This window comes from Protopterus annectens, chromosome 14.part0 (assembly GCF_019279795.1).
Source record: "Protopterus annectens isolate FY-2018-M chromosome 14.part0, PAN1.0, whole genome shotgun sequence".
In the NCBI taxonomy this organism is placed as follows: Eukaryota; Metazoa; Chordata; order Ceratodontiformes; family Protopteridae; genus Protopterus; species Protopterus annectens.
Window position 1 is genome coordinate 614958555 of NC_056748.1, and position 21754 is coordinate 614980308.

The window sequence follows — 21754 nt, forward strand, 5'->3', positions numbered from 1 at the left end:
TTTGACTTAGTAAGTTTCCATTTTTAACTCCGTTGACTTAGTAAATAAGTACAGAGGGTAGGTAATGTCAGTAATATAGTACATAGAGGAGAACATTTAGTGACAAGAGCTAGAGAAAAAAACACAAAGAAGGCAGCAGAGAGGCCACAAAAACACCGTTTTATTCAGAATATAGTAAGCGCTTTCGTCGGTGATAATCCACCAACTTCTTCAGACAATTAAAATCACAACCTGCTACAACATAAATAATAACAAGTCCCATGATTAATTAATCAATTAGAAACATTATTTGTATTTAAAGGTGTACTATCAAGGGTACATCAAATTTTAAAACCAGAGTAATAATAAAACTTGCAGTGTTAAACCTTACTTAATACTGCTATTTAAAAATACACAGCCAGCAAGAGCTAGAGAAATATACCTGAATTTTCTTAGCTGCTTAAATAATGTTAAGTTAGAAAGGTAATACTAAATATTTACAATATATTTGTGACTTGTAATATATACTCAGTGATCGTGGATTCACTTTGCAACAGATGACTTAAAAGTGGTAAAAATGGGGAGTTGGCATTATTTACAAGTTACCAATAAGGATGAGTCTTTTTATGTAAAACTAGTATTTATCTCTGTCAGTAAATAAGTCTCTGAGATTGGAGGTCTTCTGAAAGATGTTCCAGGGATTTGTTGAACGTGATCTCTGGAGTATGGGACCAAGGGCAGGAAAGGAGTAGTCACTACTGTGTAGCATATTTCGTAGTCTCCTAAGAAAAGTCGGCCACTTTATTTATGATCTGAGGGAATATTCATAATTGGTTTTCTTTTAAGCTGCTGGTCAGAAAGGGGAAAGCTTTGAGTTCTAGGTATTTGAACAGGAAGGTTCATAGCAAAAGGTCTGCCTGTTCTTTAACAGGAAGTAATTTTGCTTTATTTAAGGCTGAATAATGATGCAGTTTATGAGCGGTACAAATTCTGCTGGAAGTTGTCTAAAGGTATATTTTCTGTGAGATCTAACTAGGAGGCCATATTCTAGCTTCAGTACTAATATCACTCTCTGCTTTACCAGGCATGATTTTTTCTTTTGTGGGAATGAAATTCAAGGTCTTCCATATTCAGAAAAGTCACATATTAATCTTATCTATAGTTTGAGTGTGGTTCTCAGTGGTAAGTGACTGTTCTATCCATATTTCAAAATGTTTGAACAATGACGTTGCTTGTAGAGGAAAACTAGAAGGGTCACTGATGTTCTACTGGTGGAGAAGTAGTCTGGGTTTTTTTTGTTCTGTTCTAAAAGTGTAACTTGCGTCTTTATAGTATTAACAATCAATTGTACTAAAGACGCCAGGCAGAGGGGCATTTGATTTCACTTCAAGTTGATTTTTGATGGTGGAAAGTGAACGACAGGAGCAGTAGAAAACCAAATAAGATGCATAACAAACTGCCTGGAGTTTGTAGTGATCAGAGGGAGCTGTTAATTAATAAGAAGAAGTGCATAGAGACATGGACTGATCTTTGTGTAGAACTCTTTTGAGTTAAGAAAGCCGAAGTGGGATATTCATGATCCTATTTTAATGGAAAAAGGTTTATGGAAGAGTCAGTCTGAAAACTATTCTGTATGTCTGGAGCTAAAACCTGCTATCTGAATAGCAGATATGAACAGTTTGTAGCTAACTAGTCTTTAGCAATATATATAAACAGGCCATTTAATGGTATCACTGTTTATGTTTTTAAGCATGTCATTGGTTAAGATCCAAAAGAATTGTCACTCTGCTTATTGTGTTCAGAATCTGTGTTGGTGTGGATAGGTTACCATTTTTTTGTAGGCAAATGTAGACTAAATATGAATATTTTTTACTAGGATTTTCCAAGTACTGAAAAGAGGGAGATGAATTTTTCCAAACATCAAGAAAGGCATTTTAGGGTTATAGGTTACATTTTTGGAGAAGGGTTATGTAATGCAGTATTTGCAGGTTTTAATAAACTATGGATTGAGACCACATGAGCAGGTAGAAATATTACATGAAAATGTGTCAATGTTAAGAAAAAGATTTAAGAACTTGGGTATAAAAACGGTTCCCTATTAAAACAGCGAAGGTCCACTTACCCGAATACAGAAACATTGACATGTATTCATCGAACCACGAAAACACCGATTATCCTGAAGTGCAAAATCTGAAATGTCGAATCGTCATGGTTGGCCCTTCTGCGGTATAGCTCTTTAAGGTAAGTGTGCGATAGTTACGGACCTTAGGGTTAGGGTGCGGGTTAAGGTACGTGCATAGATGGTAATCTATGTGAGGTTTAGTGTAGGGTTAGAAGTAGGGTTTTGTTAAGTGTATATGTGTGGATTATTTATTTTGTTTGGGTATAGCTTCTTACAGTAAGTGTGCGATAGTTACAGACCTTAGGGTTAGGGTGCGGGTTAAGGTAAGTGCATACATGGTAGTATATGCAAGATTTAGTTTAGGGTTAGAAGTAGGGTTTAGTTTAGGGTTAGAAGTAGGGTTTAGTTTAGAGTTAGAAGCAGGATTTTGGTTAGTGTATGTATGTGGTTTATTTATTTTGTTTGGGTAGGTAGTATGTAGCAGGCAGTGTGGTTGGACAACTATGACGGTTCGAGTTTTTGAATTTCGTGGTTTAGGGCGTTCGGTGTATTCGCAGTTCACGTAATATGTGTCTGTGTTTATGTATTCAGTGAATAGGACTTTTGCTGTTCTAATATAGATCCTATAAAAACACACATAAATGCAAAATGTAAAATGAAAGAGAAATGGGATCATTACAGTTGTTCAAGCCCCAGCTGCTTGAATTCCACTACTTTGCAGTCAGAAACATGAGCAGTTACTCATGTTCAAACTTGAATATGAGTTCAGCCAAGCAGCACCTGCATGAACTGCTCATGTCCTAGGAAAGAAGTGAAAGCAAGTGTTTGCAAACTAGGTAAGTACAGAACTGGAGTAGGGAGGCTGATGTTAGATTTAGGGTGGGGGGGTGGATAGTGCAGTGTGGACTTATGGAGGACTTTGGGGTTAGGAGGAGGTACAGGAATTTTATGTTTAGGGAGTGACTGGGACTTTAGGGTTAGGGAGGGGGATGGATATTTTAGGTTTAAGGAGTGATTATGGTCTTTAGGGTTAAGGAGGGGGATTGGGAATTTAGACTTAAGGATTGATCATGGACTTCAGGTTTGGGGGGAGGGGATTTTTGGTTTATAAAGCAATCAGGGATTTAGGTTTAGGGAATGGGAAGAGGATTTTAACTTTAGAAAGGAAAGGTGGACCTTTAGGATTATGATCAGGGTTCTGGTAGGGCTATAAAACATTAAAGGAGCCAAGTTACTGGGATATAGAGCATTTGCCAAATGAGCGAGTGGCAGTGAGGGCATGTGTCTTGAGTGAATGTGTTGTAGAAACTAGAAAAATCCTATAATGTATATTTAATTTATATGTAATATATATATATGGAATATGCTGAAAATAAAGGTAGAAGTTAGATATGCAGGTTCGGTGTAGATCATACAAAATTCTATTTTGTAAAATTTTATTAACAGGAAGTATGTTGCACATTTGCAAGGAAACTCTTACTTAGCTAAATTGTTTCTAAATATAGTACTTAAGAGTTTCACTTAAATAACATTATGTTATTTAAGTATCGCAACTTCAAACTAACTTTTCCATACTCAACAACCCCTCTGCCTGCCCCCTGCCTGGCCTGCTCTCGCCTCCCATGTTACTCTCTACTTCCCCCCTTCCCAGCCTCTCTGGAGTGCTGATCAGCATCTTCTCTCAGTTTATAAACCCAAAAGGAATATTGGCAAACTACTTTACACTCTGTCTCACTAAATTGGAGCAAACTCCCTCTCCATATTATATCCAACCTTTCCTTTCCCTGTTTTAAAAAAGAGCTTAAATCCCACTTACTAAACTTGAAATTATGCCATTGCCTTGACCACACATAGACTTAGTCTGTCCTACTTTATAAGCTATTACATCTCCTAACTTTCTTTCTCTGTTAGTAAATTCTCCTTAAACTAACCTTCTAAACCCTCAGCTCTACTACTATAACCCTACTATAGTCGCCTCCTTTCTCCCTCCTCACATTCTCCACACTATTTATCTCTCCCCCACTTATTGCGGTGGTGGTGCTGCGGTAGTGTTGTCGCCTCACAGTTAGACATTGCCCGTTCGATTCTCAGTTAGAGTGTCTTCTGTGTGGCGACATGCGTGAACGGGCGTTCCTTCGTTGAAGGTTGTGCGCTAGGCTCGGCAAGCCAGCATGTAAAACTCTACTGCCAATCATTAGCGGACTGGAGTTCCGCTGTGGCGACCCCTAACCAGAAAAAGCCAAAAGACACAAACATTTATCTCTCCCCCACTTCCTATCAATGTCTATACATTGTCCTTCTTTTGAACGATTAATTATCTTTTTGTTTTTACTATCATATGTAGTAAATTTTAGACCACTGTTGTTAGTGCAACCCTTAATGTTCATAATTTTTTCTTTTGTTTTTCTATCTTTATAATTAGTTTCATATTTGCATTGTTATTTTTAGTAGTTTTTGTCCTGTATGTTCATCTTTACTTATGTTTGCTGGGGCTGTTTCCCCTTGGGTCTCCACTGAAAATGGGTTGCTTACTATCAATGCAATGCAAATAGTTAATAACCTTTGCTTTTTACAATTAGTTTGTATTATGATTGTTATTTAATATTTGTATATTGTCACTTTATCTTTACTTATGTTTGCTGGGGCTTTTCCCCTCAGGTCTCCACTGAAAATGGGTTTGTTTGCAAACTCAACTGGACTAACCTGGTTAACAAATGTGAAATAAATAAATAAAATAAAATAAATAAGTAAGTAAGTAAGTAAATAAATAAATAAATAAGTCATTGAATAACAAATGTGAAATAAATAAATAAAATAAATAAGTAAATAAGTCATTGAATAACCTTGTTGTTTAAGTTATAGTTCTAGTTGAAATATAAACTATGCCAAGAGATTACAACTTAGAAATTAAATTAGTAGCATATATCACTATTAAAATATAAAGGAACTTACATGCATTTGACAAAGGTACTGAAGATTTCCACCTGTGTCCCAAATATTAGATAACCCAGCTGAGCATAGGCAAAGAAGACAATAAAGAACATGATGGCAAATCCTAGGATATCCTTTGCACAACGTGCCAGGGTAGATGAAAGCTGTGTCATTGTCTTATTAAAACTGATGTACTTGAAAATCTGTAAAAGAGACAGACCTGTTTAATAAGCACAAAAATGAGCATATTCTGTATATTAATCTGTCTTAGACAAACAGAACAGTAGCCTAATGTGGAATTGTATAATTTGATACTGAATCCATACATGGTAGTGAGACAAAACTTGTCATATGCAATTATATAAAAGTGTTTTATGTGGCAAGTGGTCTGCAAGCAGTGAGGTAGGTACATGGCAGACAGAGGTATAGCTTACGCATGCAGATGCTGTGTACAAATCAGCCAACATAAAACTACTGACTGTATCATACTGATTCACATACTATAATATGAACCTAATTAGATTTTATTGAAACTATTCTAACATATAATACTGCTTTGTAAGTGGCCTTGTTATACTGCAGCTTGGTAGAGTTTGTCTGAGTAATAATTTTTCTACTGTTGTGGTACAGTAGAACACACACTCTGTCTCTCGATACATACCTGATTCTATCTTCTGCTACACTGGATTTAGAGACAAATACCTGTGTAATGGTGGTGCACTTTCTTAATTACAGTTCATGTTGTACAATATTTCCATGAGAAACAACTCCTGAGTTGTACGGATTTGTTATTTACTTCATGTTTTGGGAATGCAGTTTCTGGTGATAATTGCTATTTGTAAATCTCTCATGATTTGGAGTGCCATACTGGTTTATTCCTTGCAGTATATTGGAGACATCATGTGGCTTCATGGGTTATTGACCTTTGCTTGCTGAGCCATTGCTTGAGGCATGACATTTCTCAGATCCTTATCTAACCTACTAAAAGGTAGCAAAAACAGACACTACTGGGTGAGAATCAAAGAACACCTTTGTCTTTGGAGTACCATTCTGGTCAATTACAATGGGGTCATGTTTTGGCAAGGTCTGTGGGTTTCCTCCATTGAGATGCAGCTTTTCACTGATACAGCAGCAAACATAGGCATTGGCTATTTCCAAGGAATTTGGTTTTCAGTAATAAGGCCTGCTTCCTGGCCTAAGGACAGAAAAACAGACATCATCTTCTTATAAGTTTTCCCATATGACTAGCCACTTTAATTTGGAAAGAACATTTATGAAACAGGAGAGATTCATTTTACTCTGACAACCTGACAGTAGTTCATGCTCTTAACAAGAGGTTGTCCAAGTCTAGGTGGGTTGACTCTGTGATCAGAATGTTAGTTCTCTTAAGTTAACAGATCAATTTGAGCTTCTTTGGCCACCACATGCCAAGAAAAAAATAATGGCACAGCTGACAGCCTTTCCAATTTTCCAGGTTTCACCAGCTGGCTCCAGATGCCACTCTGTCTGGAACACCCATTTCTCCAAAAGTCTGGCTCATTGACTAAAGAGTAGTGATGTCTCTTATCCAGATCTTGGGCTTCCAATACCAGGAGGGCAAAATTCTCCTCCTTGCATGCCTTTAGCCTCTTTCATAGAAAATTACCTCAACCCTTCAGATGCTGAGATCTCCCTTTATTACTGAATTTTTTACAGATAGATGTTTGCTGAATGATGCTGATAGCATTACATGCATTCACCTAACAGCTTTAGGATGGTTGGCCCAGTTTTCTGGAGCCCTGACTTTTCCAGTCATTGGATCATCAGTAGGATGCTGAAGGATTGGAACAACTTCAAATGTGTTGTTCAGAATCCCAGGAACCCATTGGCCATCACCTTCTGGGAGACATCATTATGGGTCTATAGTATCTGGCTGATGACATTTACTCATTCATCCTCTGGGCTACCTTGTTTACCTGAATGTATGCATGTGCCTTCAAAGCCAGTGAGTTGTTTTATTCTTTGCAGTGGGAAGATTTATTTCTGGCAATGAGCTAGTTTTATATGGCTATGGAAGTCTAAAATAGATCTGGCAAAAGGCACAAAATCTGTTTGGTTAATGCCAGGTATCCTGTTATTTGCACAGTCCATTGGGCCACCTCCCTGCACAGGCTGGCACTTGATATTCCATCCTCCAACCTTGTTTTCAGTTTTAAGTCTGGAGGTCTTATTATTTTGGCAGAAGTGAACTCAACCCTGAAGAAAGTCTTCACATACCAAGGTACCCCCCAGGAATATTCCACCCACTCATTTTGCATAGGGCAAACCTTGGACTTAGCAGAGGAAGAGCATTTGGTTAAAGTCCTAAAGAGGATGGGGAGGTGGTAATCTCATACCTATCTCTTTAACTTTAGGCAGTAACCTTGTCATTTACTTTTCAGGGAAAAGGTTCTTTGGATTTTGGGGCACTCCTTTGTCCAAAAAGTGGCTTGTCAAGCACCTACCTGTCCATCAAGACACACTGGGGATTTTGATTAGGTCTTTTAAATAACTTGTTGGCTCAGTTTTCCAGGCTGGTCTTGGTTCCAGCTTTGGGACACCAGGCATCAGTTAACAGTGAATTCAGGCCTGACAACTGCTTTGATCATACACATTGGAGGTAACAACTTATCCACAGTTCCAAAGAAAATTTTAGTAGCTAGAATTCTGCCTGACCTCCACAGGTTGTGTATCCTTCATCTAGACTTTGTGATTTGCCATTCTTTCCAGGTTACATTGGACGGGTGCAATTAGAGGTTGAGTCGTGGAAATGTCCAGGTGCTTCATCGACCATAGCGTGCTTTGGGCAGCCCTGAAAATTGGCTATAAATTTATTGAGCACAGTCACCTGGATAAATTGGACAAAGACTTTTTTGATGTTATTGTATCCACTTGAAAGTATTAAGGCTTGACTTGTACTCCTTGCAGTTAAGTGAGCATTTTAATGCACTCCAGGAATGTGCAACAATTAGATTGCTTTAGCTGTTTTACTTACCTTGAGCTATTGGGTATTTGGAGACTTGGCTATGTAGGAACTGCCATTGTAGGCCTGCTAGTGGGTGGTTGCCTTGCATCCTAACACCCCTGTGTTTCCCAGTTATACTTCAGTGGCTTCTTGATGGTCTACAGGTCAGGATGACCTTTGAGTTTTGATGCAGCCAATTTGTGCAGGGGTTGAGAGTTAACCAGTGAGTTCTTGGTTTTACGACTTGTCCAAGGGGGGCCTGAAGTTAAGCACCTGGATTACAACTAATAGTCAAAACAGGCCTTGTAACTTAACCAGCTGGATCAGTACTGCATGTTCATAACTAATTATTCTTCTTGTTTTCATGATTGATTGTTGGACACTATTAGTTTGGTTGATTTTCTTATGAATAAACTGGTGGCAAAGTCATCACTAGTGTCATCACTAACTCAGCTCTAGTGGACAAACATGGCTTTCCTATAAAACAAATAAACAAAAAAAAAAAAAAAAAAAACAAGCATAGACCATGTCATTAACAGGTCTGCAGAGATAAAAAAGAAAAAGATCATGAGGGATGTGACTGATTACTCCAAAGGGATAGCTTATCCTATCCCAAATAATAATGGAACAAAAATGGATTTTCATGTGAATATTAATGCTGCTATGGTAACTGATGGGCGGGAACGCCCACAAGATGACGTCTTACAACAAAGTGACGAGGAAGAACATGGCCAGGTGCCTTTTCCAAGGCATAGTGAGAGAATTCACTCTAACCAGCAGAATAATCAAAACGAATATGGGGAAGCAGATTCCAGCCAGGACTTTTACAGGGACAGGTTTTATGGAAACCAGCGCCAACCACAGAACAAGAACCAGAAACAGAAGAACAAGAACCAGAATTGCAGAAAGAGGTAAATGACATCAGTTATGAGATAGTAACTAATTCAGCAGGCGATTTTAACTTTTTTTCTGTGTGTATTAGCACAGAGATGGTGAACACATTGGCAAGGGGGCTTACATTTGTTCCTGATTGTAGAGCAAATTTGGCTAAAACAATTATTGACTTAAAGTTGTACATTCGAAAAATGAATCTAGCAGTGTTGTTTGCAAATAATAGTCCATTAGACAACAGCTTAAGAGTTTCTAGTATATATAATCCGCCAATACATGAAACTCTAATGGCTTTTGAACGCATATGTAAAATGGACATTAGAGCAGTTTTGAGTAAGAAACATGTGCATAATTTTAACATGTCAGAGGAAGAATTTGACTTTCTCAAGCTGTTGAAGGCATGTAAAGTAAGGATTATGAAGCCAGATAAAGGCGGTGGACTTATTCTATTGGTATAGTCGTCTTCATCCATAAAAATGTCTAATATGCTACAACATGATAAATATGTTAGAGTCAGCATTAATGAAGTAAATATCACATATAAAAGTGTAAAAGATGTTTTCAAGGACCTTCTGTTGGAAAATAGCATAGATATAAGTACATATCATTACTTAACGATGCCAGCACCACTAACACCCATACTGTTTGGTTCTCCTAAAATACATAAAGATTTGGCTAATCCACCTTTTAGGCCAATAGTAGACGGTAGGAAATCCATAACGTACGCATGTGCAAAATTAATAGATAGCAAACTTAAGCCCATTATTAATAATGAACCACAGATCTGTAAAGATTTGTGGGATTTTTTGAAAAACATTAATAGTCTAGAATTTAATAATGACTTTAATTTTCTAACTGTGGATATAGTGGATTTATACACTGTTATACCTCAAAAGACAGGCTTAGAATGGGTAAGGGAATTGCTTATTCTTTACAAAATAGAGCATGAGGAAATTAATTTAATTGTAACTCTGCTTGATCTGGTATTGTATAATAACTTTATGTTATTTGACAAACAGCTCTACCTGCAAAATGCAGGTGTAGCGATGGGGTCCCCTTGTGGGGGTACCTTCGCTAACTGTGTAATGGCTTTCTGGGAAAGGCAGTATTTATTTAACAACATTATGTTCAAAGAGAATGTAGCCTGGTACACTAGATACCAGGATGACCTGTTCTGTATATGGAAAGGTACAAAGGATTCTGCAGTTGAATTTATAGCAGATATTTCAAAACAAATGCAGTTTCTTAGATTTACATACCAATTTGAATATGCTTCTATTAACTTTCTGGATGTAAGGTTAACCAAGGACAGAATATTGAAATGATACAAGACAACCATATTTAGTAAGCCCACTTACTCTAATGCATTTTTACATTTTAGCAGTAATCATCCCTACCACCAAAAAAGAGCACTGGTAAAAGGCCAACTGGTAAGAGCATCCAGGATGGTCTCTTTGGATGAAGACTTTATACTTGAATGCATTAATTTGAAGGGTATGTTTATTAAAAGGGGCTATCATATGGTGCTTTTTGAACAGATTTTTGAAGAGGTACTAACAAAAAGAAATAATGGACATTTTAAACCCATTTTATGTAAAGGATTCCTAGAGCAAAGGGATGTACCTGAGGAGGATGGGCATGTTGAGCTTGGTTATCAGGAGAATAAGATAAGCTATATAACTAATTTCTCCATAGATGCAAATGCAATTAAACATATTTTGAGCAAGAATTGGGCATTATTACTAGAAGACTACAATATCAGGAAAAGGGTAGGCAATAGCCCACATGTAATGTATAGGAGAGGCCTTCATTTGAAAGCCTTATTAGAATGCAAAAATAAGAATAACAGTATACACACTAGTTGGGTTATGAATAAATGTGGGAGGTGCCAACAATGCCAGCACATTCTGACAGGTAGTAGGTTTACCATAAAAGAAAAAGAATAAATATAACTGTGACACAGCAGGTGTAGTATATATTGCAATATGCCAGCTGTGTCCCAGTTATTATGTTGGTAAAACAGAGAGAGCTTTTAAGCAAATAATATATGAACATCAGTACCATATTAATAAAGGGACCACTACAAATGCTTTAGCTAGGCACATACTGGAATATTCATCACATAAATTTAAGTATGTTATTGCAGAATGTGTTTGTAAAGATATTAGAGGAGGCCCTTGGCAATTAATATTGGAAGAAAGATAGCTTATATAGCAAATCAATACCAATGCATACATGTACCCAGGGCATAATGAATATAGTTCTATTAAATGCATTGTAAAATTAAAAGCTTTAGACAGTTGAAGGATATTGTATAGCAGATACCAACATTTAAACTATAGTTTTTAAAAGGTTAATAGTTATTCATTTGTTGGTATGAATTATGGGTTGCTTGAAAGGTCAAGTCTTATAGAATTTTATTTATTTTGCAAATGTATACTATGGAATGATGCATTTTATCTGCAAAATATTTTTATGACAAAAATAGTGATGTTTTTTAACTTTAATGTATTATAGTTGTTATTCAGTTTCTTAGGAAAAAAGTTGAATAGGTTTAATATGAATATTAATATTAAGTATAGTATGGCTTGTATTTATAGTGATGTATGTCTTTAAATAATTGCTACCAATTTTATAAGTAATTAATGGGATTATGAATGTATTTAAGTACTGGATTCTGGGATTGTATTTTGTCCGAAGAAGTGCAGGCATCGGACTTGCACAAAAATGCTTACAATTAAACGTGTGTTGGGATTTACAGCAAGCTGTCTGTTTCTTACCAAGCATGGCTTACTTGTAAGTGGGTTTGTTTATGAATGAGACATCGGTGGGTGGAGTCTTGTATTCTTAGATCAGCCTGCTGCTGCTTCAAGCCAAATCATTCCAGTGTCTGGCTTCAGTGAATCCTCCCTTCCCTCATAGGTGGTTGCCTTGTGGCTTAACCCCCTTGTGTGCCTAATTATACTTCAGCAACCTCTTGATAGATTGACAGGTTGGGATTACCTATGAGTTTTTGTACAGGCAGTTTATGAATGGGTTGAGAGTAAACCCTTAAGTTCTTGGTTTTATGACTTGTCCAAGGGGACTATAGTTATGCACCCAGACTACAACTGATAGAAGGAACAGGCTTAACAACCCCAGATGACTGATGTAGGTACTAAATATTTAGGACAACGCAATCTTTAGGTTTTCATGATTGCTTCATGGGTACTGTTAATTTTGTTGATTTTACAATGAATAAAATGGGTGCAAAGTCATCATTGGTGTCATCAACTCCTGTGGCATCAATATCTTGGACTGTATATCTTTATAAACATCAGAAACATTGCATATGCTTCAGATGGTTTCAGGTACATTCAAAGCATGTGAGAGCTACAAAAGTCAATGAAGTAGCACCACTTAAACAGGAGCTGACATGAAGTCACATAAATGTAAAAAATGGTCTGTTCATCAGTAATGATATAATATTATTTATTTATTTGCCTTTGTTGCTTGGGATAGTCCTACTGGGTCAAAACAATTACCCTTTTCACAAAAGGCCTGAGGAGAAAAGCTCTAATCTTATACATAATAAGTAGAGCACTGACAAAATAACATTGTTTTACAATGTATTACAATTATAGTTAGGAAACAGACAGTACTGTAAACAGTCAATAGACAGCAAGAATTATACAATATCTGATGAATAGTGGTTGATATAATAAACCTATAGTTCAGGATACATTCAGCATGTTTGCAGTGTTTGTTTGAGGGAGCCGACAGCAGTTTATTATGTTTAGGGTTAGTAAGAGGAGGCAGAGAGGACGTTTCACACATAGAGTTTGAGAAGTCATAACAGAAAATGAGATAAAAGATAAATAGTTAGAACAGGTATATGGGTGAAGCGAGAGATATGAAGAATGACGGGATGTACTTTTAATCTGTAGTTTGTCACTGTGGAGACCTAGACTGTGTGACTGTAGGGATATTACAGAGTTGAAGTGAGCAGGGTTAGGGTTAGTGGGGAGGGCATTTGAAAGAATATATGGAGGTAAATGAGTCAAAGGATATAATGCATTAGAGAAGGGATATGGTGAATGTTAAGAGTTATGTAAGGCAGGGCAGGTGTTATCTTGGTGGTAGGCAAGAAAAGAACAAGGATTGTGGGAGATGTTTGAGCTGGAGCTTGAATGTACAGTAGATGATGGTTGTTTAAGCTGGAGGGTCAGGTTGTTCCATAGTCTGTTGATGTGTGAGGAATATATGGAGCTTCCTGTACGAGTTGCAAGAAGGAGCATTTTGTTTTCAGAGCAGAGAGGTGATTTTAGAGAATATAACTGGAAGACTTTGGCAAATGGTGGGCATTGGTTTGATCTATAAATGAGTTTATGAGCAGGTTAGTTGTTGGAAAGTTAGGAGGTAAGGAGGTTCTAACCAGGATATTTTTTTTGAAGGACAAGGCAATGATGGGTCTTATAAGGCACGTTACATACAGATTTAACAACTTTATTATAGCACTGATCCAGAATGATCATTTGAGAGGTTTGTAGGTTTATCAGCACTGAGGCAACACAGAGGAGATTTGAGAGTAAAAAGGATGCTATATATCTGCATGAAGGCCTAGTTAGGAAACAGGAGATTCTGGAGAGACTACCTAGTTTTAGGTGTTTTTTCTACTGTTTCTTTTATATGGTAGTAAAATTTTAGATTGTTGTCTATAGTAATATCTAACAGTTTTGTATGAAACACCTGTCCTATTTTTGCACTATTAGAGGATGTTATAAGACAATTATTAGTCTGACTGGAGAGTTGTTTAGGCTTGAATTTTATGAGCTTTGTTTTTGGATTCAGGAATAATTGTGAGTTGGATAACCATGCTTCAATGGATGTGAGGGATTCTTCAGTTATGTTTTGTAGTTATTTCAGGTTATTGACTTTGCAGATGAGAGTGGGGTAATCTGCATACTGGATGATGGTGGTATGATTGCTAGCTGTGTGGATATCATTAATGAATATGTCAAAGAGAAGAGGTCCAAGAATGGACCCCTTGGGAACTACAAAAGAGATGGATTGAAAGGTGGAAAATGTGTACTGCCATTTTACAGCTTGCCTTTTGGATAGAGAACTATTAAACCAGGTGACAGATGGAGAGCTAAGTCCTACAGAGGTTAGGTTTTATAAGAGTTTAGGATGGGAGCCTGTATCAAAAGTTTTCAAGAGATCTAGGAATATGGCTGAGATTAAATTGCCTGAGTTATTGTTTTGGTTAATGGTTGAAATAAAATTCAGAAGGGCTGTGGTAGTGCTATGGTTAGGTTGGAATCCATGCTGTATAAGACAGAGGAGGTTGTTGTTGGTACTATATTTTAACAGGTAGTCTTGTACATAGGGGACAGGATGGTGATGGGTCTGTAGTTTGTGAATTTGTTGGAGATGCAACCTTTATGCAGTGGGATGATGTAGGGTGTCTTCCAAAGTGTAAGGATATAGCATTCTTTGATGGAGTCATTGACTAAGATGGATACAGAATATGCATGAGCATTTGCAGTTATTTTGGTATATTCTACTGGTGGGTTATTTGAAGCTAAAGATATGCGCTTTAGTTGGCAGGGTAGTTTTTTAATTGTAGTTGTGGGTACTGAATGAAAGGAGAAGGACTGGTTTGAGCTTCTGTAGGGTGTAGTTATATCTGCACTTTGTGTGTTGGGGTTGGTGCTAGGTAGGGCAGTGTCAGTCTGAATAAAGGAGTAGAACTGTCTGACAAGACTTTCTGAGTTAGAGGTACTGTTGGGTATGGGCTGGGTGGCTTGGCCTGGATGTGGAAGGCTGTTTACAGGGGACCAAAAAAGTTTAGGATTGTTTTGGTTTGATGTTTGGAGATTTAAAGTAGTATGGTTTCTTATCCTATTTGTTATGTTTTTGTTTGATTTGTCTTTTAGGAGCATACAAGTATGAAGTTTTGTTTTTTTCTATTGGATTGTCAAACTTCCCATGCTCTATTCCTTTCTTTTATTAGTGATTTGGTTAAGGCAGATAGCCATGGGGCTAGTGTGGTCTTGATATGTTTGGTTCTAATGGGGGCAATTGAGTTTAGTACATTTAGGAAGGTTTTATCAAAAAGGGAGACTGCTTCGTCAAGTAGGAGTAAGAACAAAGTGTCTCATTTGATTGTTTTTAGAGCTGTAATCAGGGTATCACAATTACATTTTGAATGGTTTCTACCATCATAATTCTGTTATTGTTTTTGTCCATTTATGTGATTCCTTATCACACAAGTTGAAATGTGATCACTTAAAGTGCCTGGGAGATGGCCCTTGGAACTCATTTTTTTGGGGGGGTTAGTCAGAATTTAGTCGATAGTCATAGTTGTGATGATTTTTTATTATATCTAGTTGGAAGAGAGATACGCTGGCTGAAGCAAAATAGGTTCATAGATTTGTTTAAGTTACTGCTATCTAACATTTGCCAGTTGATGTTAAAATCACAGAGTATAATGGCCTCCTGTTTTATTCAGTATGAGGCTCATTGAAGGAATTGTTCAGCTGTTGAGATATTGTTTCCTGGTGGTATATAGATGCTATGAGACATATGTTCTCGGTGTTGTTTAGTTATAGTGAGGATAGGAGTATTTTAGTGTTACTGATATGAGGAGGAATACTTAGATGGGGAGAGATTTCCAGGGTTTTGGTTACACCACCCCTCTTTCTCTTGTTTATCTAGCCTAAGAATATTATATCCTGCTGGGAGAATTTCTTCATCTTTTATATTTTCTTTTATCCATATTTATGTTACATCTACTATTTCTGTTTAATGTGAGTGTATCCCTGCATGGAATTCTGAGACCTTGTTTCTTATACTATGAAGATTTGTGTTGTACAGATGCAGTTTGGTTGTTTTGTTTATTTTTGTGGGTTTTGGTGAGAAGGTAGTACTTGAGCTGGTGTGAATGGGTTGAGTTTGATACGTTGGGCCAGGGTTACTATGAATGTCTCCACTGAGAACTATATTTTATGATGGGTAAAGCAGGAAAAACATTGAAGTTTATTTTTGGCTTTTAGGTATAGGTTTGGTTTGTGGGCATTTTGTTTCTGGTGCTGTGTGAACTTCCTAAATATACAAAGATAGGCATAGTTTAATAGGGTTGAGGCTATCTAGAAACAGAAGTTGATTTATTGACATTAATAGGTTGAGTTATGGAAGATGATATGTGGTGAATTAAAGGGGTATGATTTAGTGAGTTAAAATAGATTGCAGGGATGAAGGGAAGCAAGACAAATAACTAGATGCGATGAGTGCATGCTGGAATTTGTTAATAAGACAGTAGTACTAATATGAAATGTGGATGGGAAGAGGTCAGTAGTTGAAAGTGAGGGAAGGTGAAGAAAAAAAATTACAGAGATGAACAGGTTGCACTGTATGAAGAGAAGAATATGTATTATAGAGGTAGCTATAGGTTAGTAAGTCTGGAGTGGTGTGGGGATTGGTGGGGAAGAGTGAGTTGGATAATTAATTGACTGTGGATATGTATTCTGACAGTGGGACAGTTGTGATTGGCTACCGGTAGGGTGGGAGGAGTTAGAGCAAGTATAAATGTTGAGACAGAGGGGGGTGGGAACTGAGCATAGAGTAGGGGAGCAGAGTCAGCCTGAATGTAATGAAGATCAATGGAGTGTCCTCCCCACAAGAGAGGGTGAGTACCTACAGACACAATCTCTCAAGTGCAAGTGAGTAAGTTCAGGATGAGAATATGTTTTATCTTATGTTTTATAATTACTCTTCCAATAATCTATGGGCTATTTAGCCAATCCAAGCATACATCATTTCAGGGGTCTGCTTTGCTTCTTGAGACCAGATAGTTCTTAAAGTTATTCAGCCAAACACAGACATTTATTACACCAGTAAATAGGAGAAGTCATCTTTGCAGTGAGTAGTCAAACAGATTGCCCATGGAAGGTATCAGGAAGGCTAAACGTAATATCAGCCATTGAAGAATATTCACAAAGCATTTACCTATGTAATTTGTGTATATAAGATGGGTGAAAAGACTGGTCAATAGATTTAAGTCACACTGTGTCTGGTTAATACTCTTCTTTCTGATCATTTTGTTGACCTGTCCAGCTCCTCACTAGACTTCCATTAGAATAGAAATGTACAATGGAGAACGGACCTGAGACCTTTGCCCTGAAAGCTACTTGCAGTTAGCAAGTTCAGTATGCTTTGCCATGTTATGAATTCTTATTAGCCTTCCTGATACTTTGTTACTCTGCTTATGTTAAAATATGTTGTCCTTGTAAAGCACTTAATTCGGAGATGTTTGATTTCACAGTGCCTATAGCATGACTAAAATCACAAGCATAAAAGATGCTATCAAATCAGTATCAAGACTTAGACAAAGTCAGACAAAAGCAGTGTGGTGTGTAATTAAAATCAAGCTATATATAGAGACACTAATTTTCTTTACTTTCAACATTTTTGCTGGTCATTTACATCAGTGTTTTAAAAATACTGAAGTATAATTTGAAGATACTGTTATTTCTAACTTTAGATTAATAATTTGTATAAACCTAATAGCCTAATTTATAGCACATTTGATTTTTTTATTTTAAAATATACCTTAATTATAATAAGATACCATAGTAACTTTGTAATAATACTGACTGCATTCATCAAGTGTGTTATTTTGTTTGGTATTACTGTTAACCTCAGTTTTCTAATAAATGTTATGCATGACTGTTAACCTTGCAGTGTACGTCTGAATGTTTATTTTACTTTTGCTAATAGTGTGCATTCTGTTACAAGTGGCTTTCATTTAAAACTTACTAGAATTTACACTGTATGTATGCCATTTAATGGTGTTTTGCTGTGTTACTTAATACTCAGTGCAGATATGATAGACTATCTCTAGCAAGTTTTCATTTAACTAGAAAATATATTTTTATCCTTGCTGATAATATAGAACTCATTGCAGAAAATGTATGTGAATAAGTGATCATGTGAACTAGCTATAGAATGCAAACAGATAATTCAGCTGTTTACAGTAAAAGAATGAAGGTATTCCTAGCAAAACACAAGGCAACCTGCTGTAACATGGAGTCAAAGGGCTAAGCAAAGTAGATGAGGAGAGCAGTGTGATTTCAGGTCGGGGAGGCATATCTAAAACAAAGAGTTGGAAATATGCATATGGAATCTGTTTAGGGGTAGAAAAAGTGGAGCACGGAAGTAACAGGTCATCTTTTCAGCCAAGAAATGGATTAAAGAGGCTGCAGTCTTTACTACACTGAGGTGAGGGCAGCAGTAGAAATAAAGGCACTACAAAATATTTTCAGGGGCTTCGAGCAAGTTAAGTAGCCCATTAAGTTTGCTTACTCTTCTGGGTTATCAGTTGAAAGGCTGTAGCAGAATTTAGAGAGATAGGTGCACGCCTAGGCATGCCATACTGTTTGATGCATGCTGGCACACCCACCAAAGCTGTAGACTTTTGTATTGTGTTTTATAATTGACTGGCTATAATGGTGGGATGAGAAGCATAGCGAAGGATAAAGAAATTAAATGTGCTTTTACTAAAATGAAAAGAGGCATAGATCGTTCATTTCGGAGACTGAAGCCAGTCTGTTAATCAGCCAGTTATCTGCTTATACAGCCTTTCACTGTTTGTTTTTAGACTAGTTTGAGTAATTAAATACATTATTTGACAATACTCATGGTAAATTTTCTGCATGTCATAAAGTTCCTGTTTTATGTTAACTTTGTTTATTGTTTTCCTGATACAGTTTGGTGAACTTTGCTTATATGTTTTGCATAACAAAACATAGTAGGTATATAGATCTGGCTCGGTGTAAAAAAATGGAATGCATTTTCCTGTTAGAAGCTTGGTAGGAGAGCTTTACAGACAAGGTATGGTCTAAGGGGAAATGCAGTGTGTTTCATTGGCTTGGGCACACTAATTTAAAAAAAAAAAGGATATAATTTGGTATTAATATAAAATGTGATATTGTGATTTTTTTTTTGGGAAGGGAAGAAATGGTCACAGTGTTTGGACTGGATGTTTTGAAAAGTTTTATATTATGCTTGACTCACAGAAAACATAAATTGTACTGACCAAATTTAACCCGGCTAGATGAGAGAATATGGGCTATGCTTGGCTGGAGCAAAACAAAAATGTTACAAGCTGTACTTGTTTGAAGATATATACACAATTTTTAGGCCATGCGTCAAATAGCTTGACCAGACGTATTATTATTATTATTATTAATATTTCCATGTTTTGACAGGGAAAGCCTGAATTGGCAAAAATAACTTTCCAGGAGTTACTCGAGGAGAAAAGCCTCCACGTTGGCAAGAGGTAATCAGTGTGGGTGTGCACATTGTGAAGAAAAGAGAGAATGTAAGTTATTGCATATGTATCTGCATTATAAATTACTTCAACCTTTAAAATGTACTTAAAAATCGAGAAAGACACTCCTTTACAAAAACATTGCTAAAAATAGTGTAGTACCACTACACTAGGTACCCAGGTAAGTCAAATAACCCATTGTCTTTTGTCTTGCTTATGTGCTAAGGGAAATAAGTTCTCCAGAGGGCAGAAAGACATAAGAGCATCCCATGTAAGGTGCTCAGACAAGAATTAATACTTTTACAAAATTACAGAAGAACTCCAAGTCATATTTAGCATAAGTAACATTAATATGTTACATACATTGTTTGTGTAAAGCACCATTGTAGGAGCACTGAAGGATTATTGCTATGCCATGGGGTACAGGCTGCAGAGAGCCACCAAGCTACTCAGAATGAGCCAGACAGTGTATGCACACAGAGTTACATGTAGCTCAGACTTATAGAAATAAGGTATAATAACTGCTCAAGAGAAAAGGCACAAATGAGGAAGAAAAGTAGTTGGCAGCACTGATTTTATGGCCTGAAAAAGGGATATGAGATTATGAGTGCAAATTTAACTCTTTGTCATTCTTAGCAAGGACTGTTATCCAGAAAATAATATAGGACACATAGACTGATATGCCAAACGAAATATGGTATTTCTCATTTCAGGTCAAGCAGTCATATATGAGGCAATCACATATTTTACTCAAATTTATGAATTAATAAAAAAAAAGACTCAGCAAAATTCATGGTCTCTATGCAGGTTGGCATGGTGCCAGCAAATCTCAGGAAAGAAGTAATCAAAATGGAAAGCCATTATAAAACCCCTAACCACACTGTAAATAAAACACCCAAAGAGGCCAAGCATAAAAAAGCCATTAACATGAAGTGAAATTAAGCCATGGATTCAAACAAGCGCTGTAAGCATGAGATGCCACAAGCAAAGCTACAGCTCTAAATAGACTGTGTGCGAGACTTTAGCGTAAGGATGTAGTGAAGTGAATTGATGTAGAAGGATTTACTTGTTATGATTAAACCTACAGTGAAGGAAAAGCAAGGTGATGAGAGCCTGCAGCACAACTTAGAAAGACAGGAAGCAGAGTCCTTAGAAGAAGCAGTGACAGAGGAGACAGTATGTATAATGTCCAAACAGTCATCTACAGAATTAAAAGCCAATCTGGCAGGAGGAAGTGATAAAAATGTTATAGGGACAATGTTCTAATACATATTCATGTCTCTTATGGTCTGAAATAGAAGATATGGATAGGGAAGGTAACAGAAATATTTGCATTATTAGACAAGGAAACAGTCAAGTATCTGGAATGGGATAAACCAAGAATAAGGAATGGATTGTACCTCTGGCAGAGCAGGAAAGAGAGAAGGCAAAAAAGGCCAAGTCCTGCATCATTGGCAAATGATTACCAATTTATGTATAATTTCAAGGAGATGATGCACTTGGAGGCAGAGCTGATAGTTACTGTGCTACAGTACTCATACATTTGAAGGTACTGCAACAGAGTGGTTTGGCATGTTACTAGAACAGACAACCACAATCACGAAGCAACACAGTCATGGGGGATGGTAAGTCTTTATTAGGTCTCAAAGATAGTTTGAGAATGAATTTGCTTTCTTTTGCTAAAGAAGTTCATCATGTGAGTGCAATTCCAAGTTCATGTTTTGCAGAAGGCATTTTCTCAGCGTATGCTGATGTTTTCGATGACAAGTTGGGCAAGCTTCCAGTTGTGTATTCTATGAAATTAGACCTTGAAGTCACTCCAGTGGTCAGACCAGCAAGAAGAGTTCCAATAGCTATGCAAGATAAAGTCAAAGCTCAGTTGGACAAGATGGGGTAGCACGGTGTGATTTGTCTAGTCACAGAACCAAGTGAATGGGTATCATCCATGGTAGGTCCTCACAAGAAAGACTCAGATGAAATCAGAATATGCATTGACCCTACAGATTTGAACAAAGCATTAAAGAGGCCATATCATCCAATGTGCACAGTAAAGGTAGTCACAGCTCTAATACCAAATGCTATTATATTTTCTGTTTTGGATGCAAAGTGATGCTTGATCACAAATCCTCATTTCTAACTACTTTTAATACCCTGTTTGGCAGATACAGATGTCTAAGAATGCCATTTGGAATAAATTCTGCAAGTGAGGTTTTTCAACGTGCAATGAAACAAATTTTTTCAGGTTATCCTTGTGCCATAATAGTAGACGATCTACTAGTTGGAGGCAATGGCAAAGCAGAGCATGACAGAAACCTCAAGAACGTTCTAGATAGAGTACGTGAAGGAAATTTGAAGCTCAATCCTCTGAAGTGCAAATTCAGACTTCCAGACATGACCTACATAGGACATTTGTTTACAAGTACATGTTTGAAACCTGGCCCAACCAAACAAACAGCTATTTTAGAGATGCCAGCACTAGATAATGTGCAGAGTCTACAGTGTTTTCTGAGCATGGTCAACAATTTGGGCAAGTTTA

The 21754-nt window shown here is 37.0% G+C and overlaps 1 protein-coding gene across 1 annotated transcript in view; it reads right to left on the reverse strand.

Annotated features, from left to right (window-relative positions):
- Nucleotides 1-21754, reverse strand: part of PKD2L1 (polycystin 2 like 1, transient receptor potential cation channel) — a 505878-nt gene that overhangs the window by 175250 nt on the left and 308874 nt on the right. Inside the window, exon 8 of the mRNA XM_044056364.1 lies at nt 5054-5235. Coding sequence (XP_043912299.1) covers nt 5054-5235 — 182 coding nt within the window. The remainder of the gene's footprint in view (nt 1-5053; nt 5236-21754) is intronic.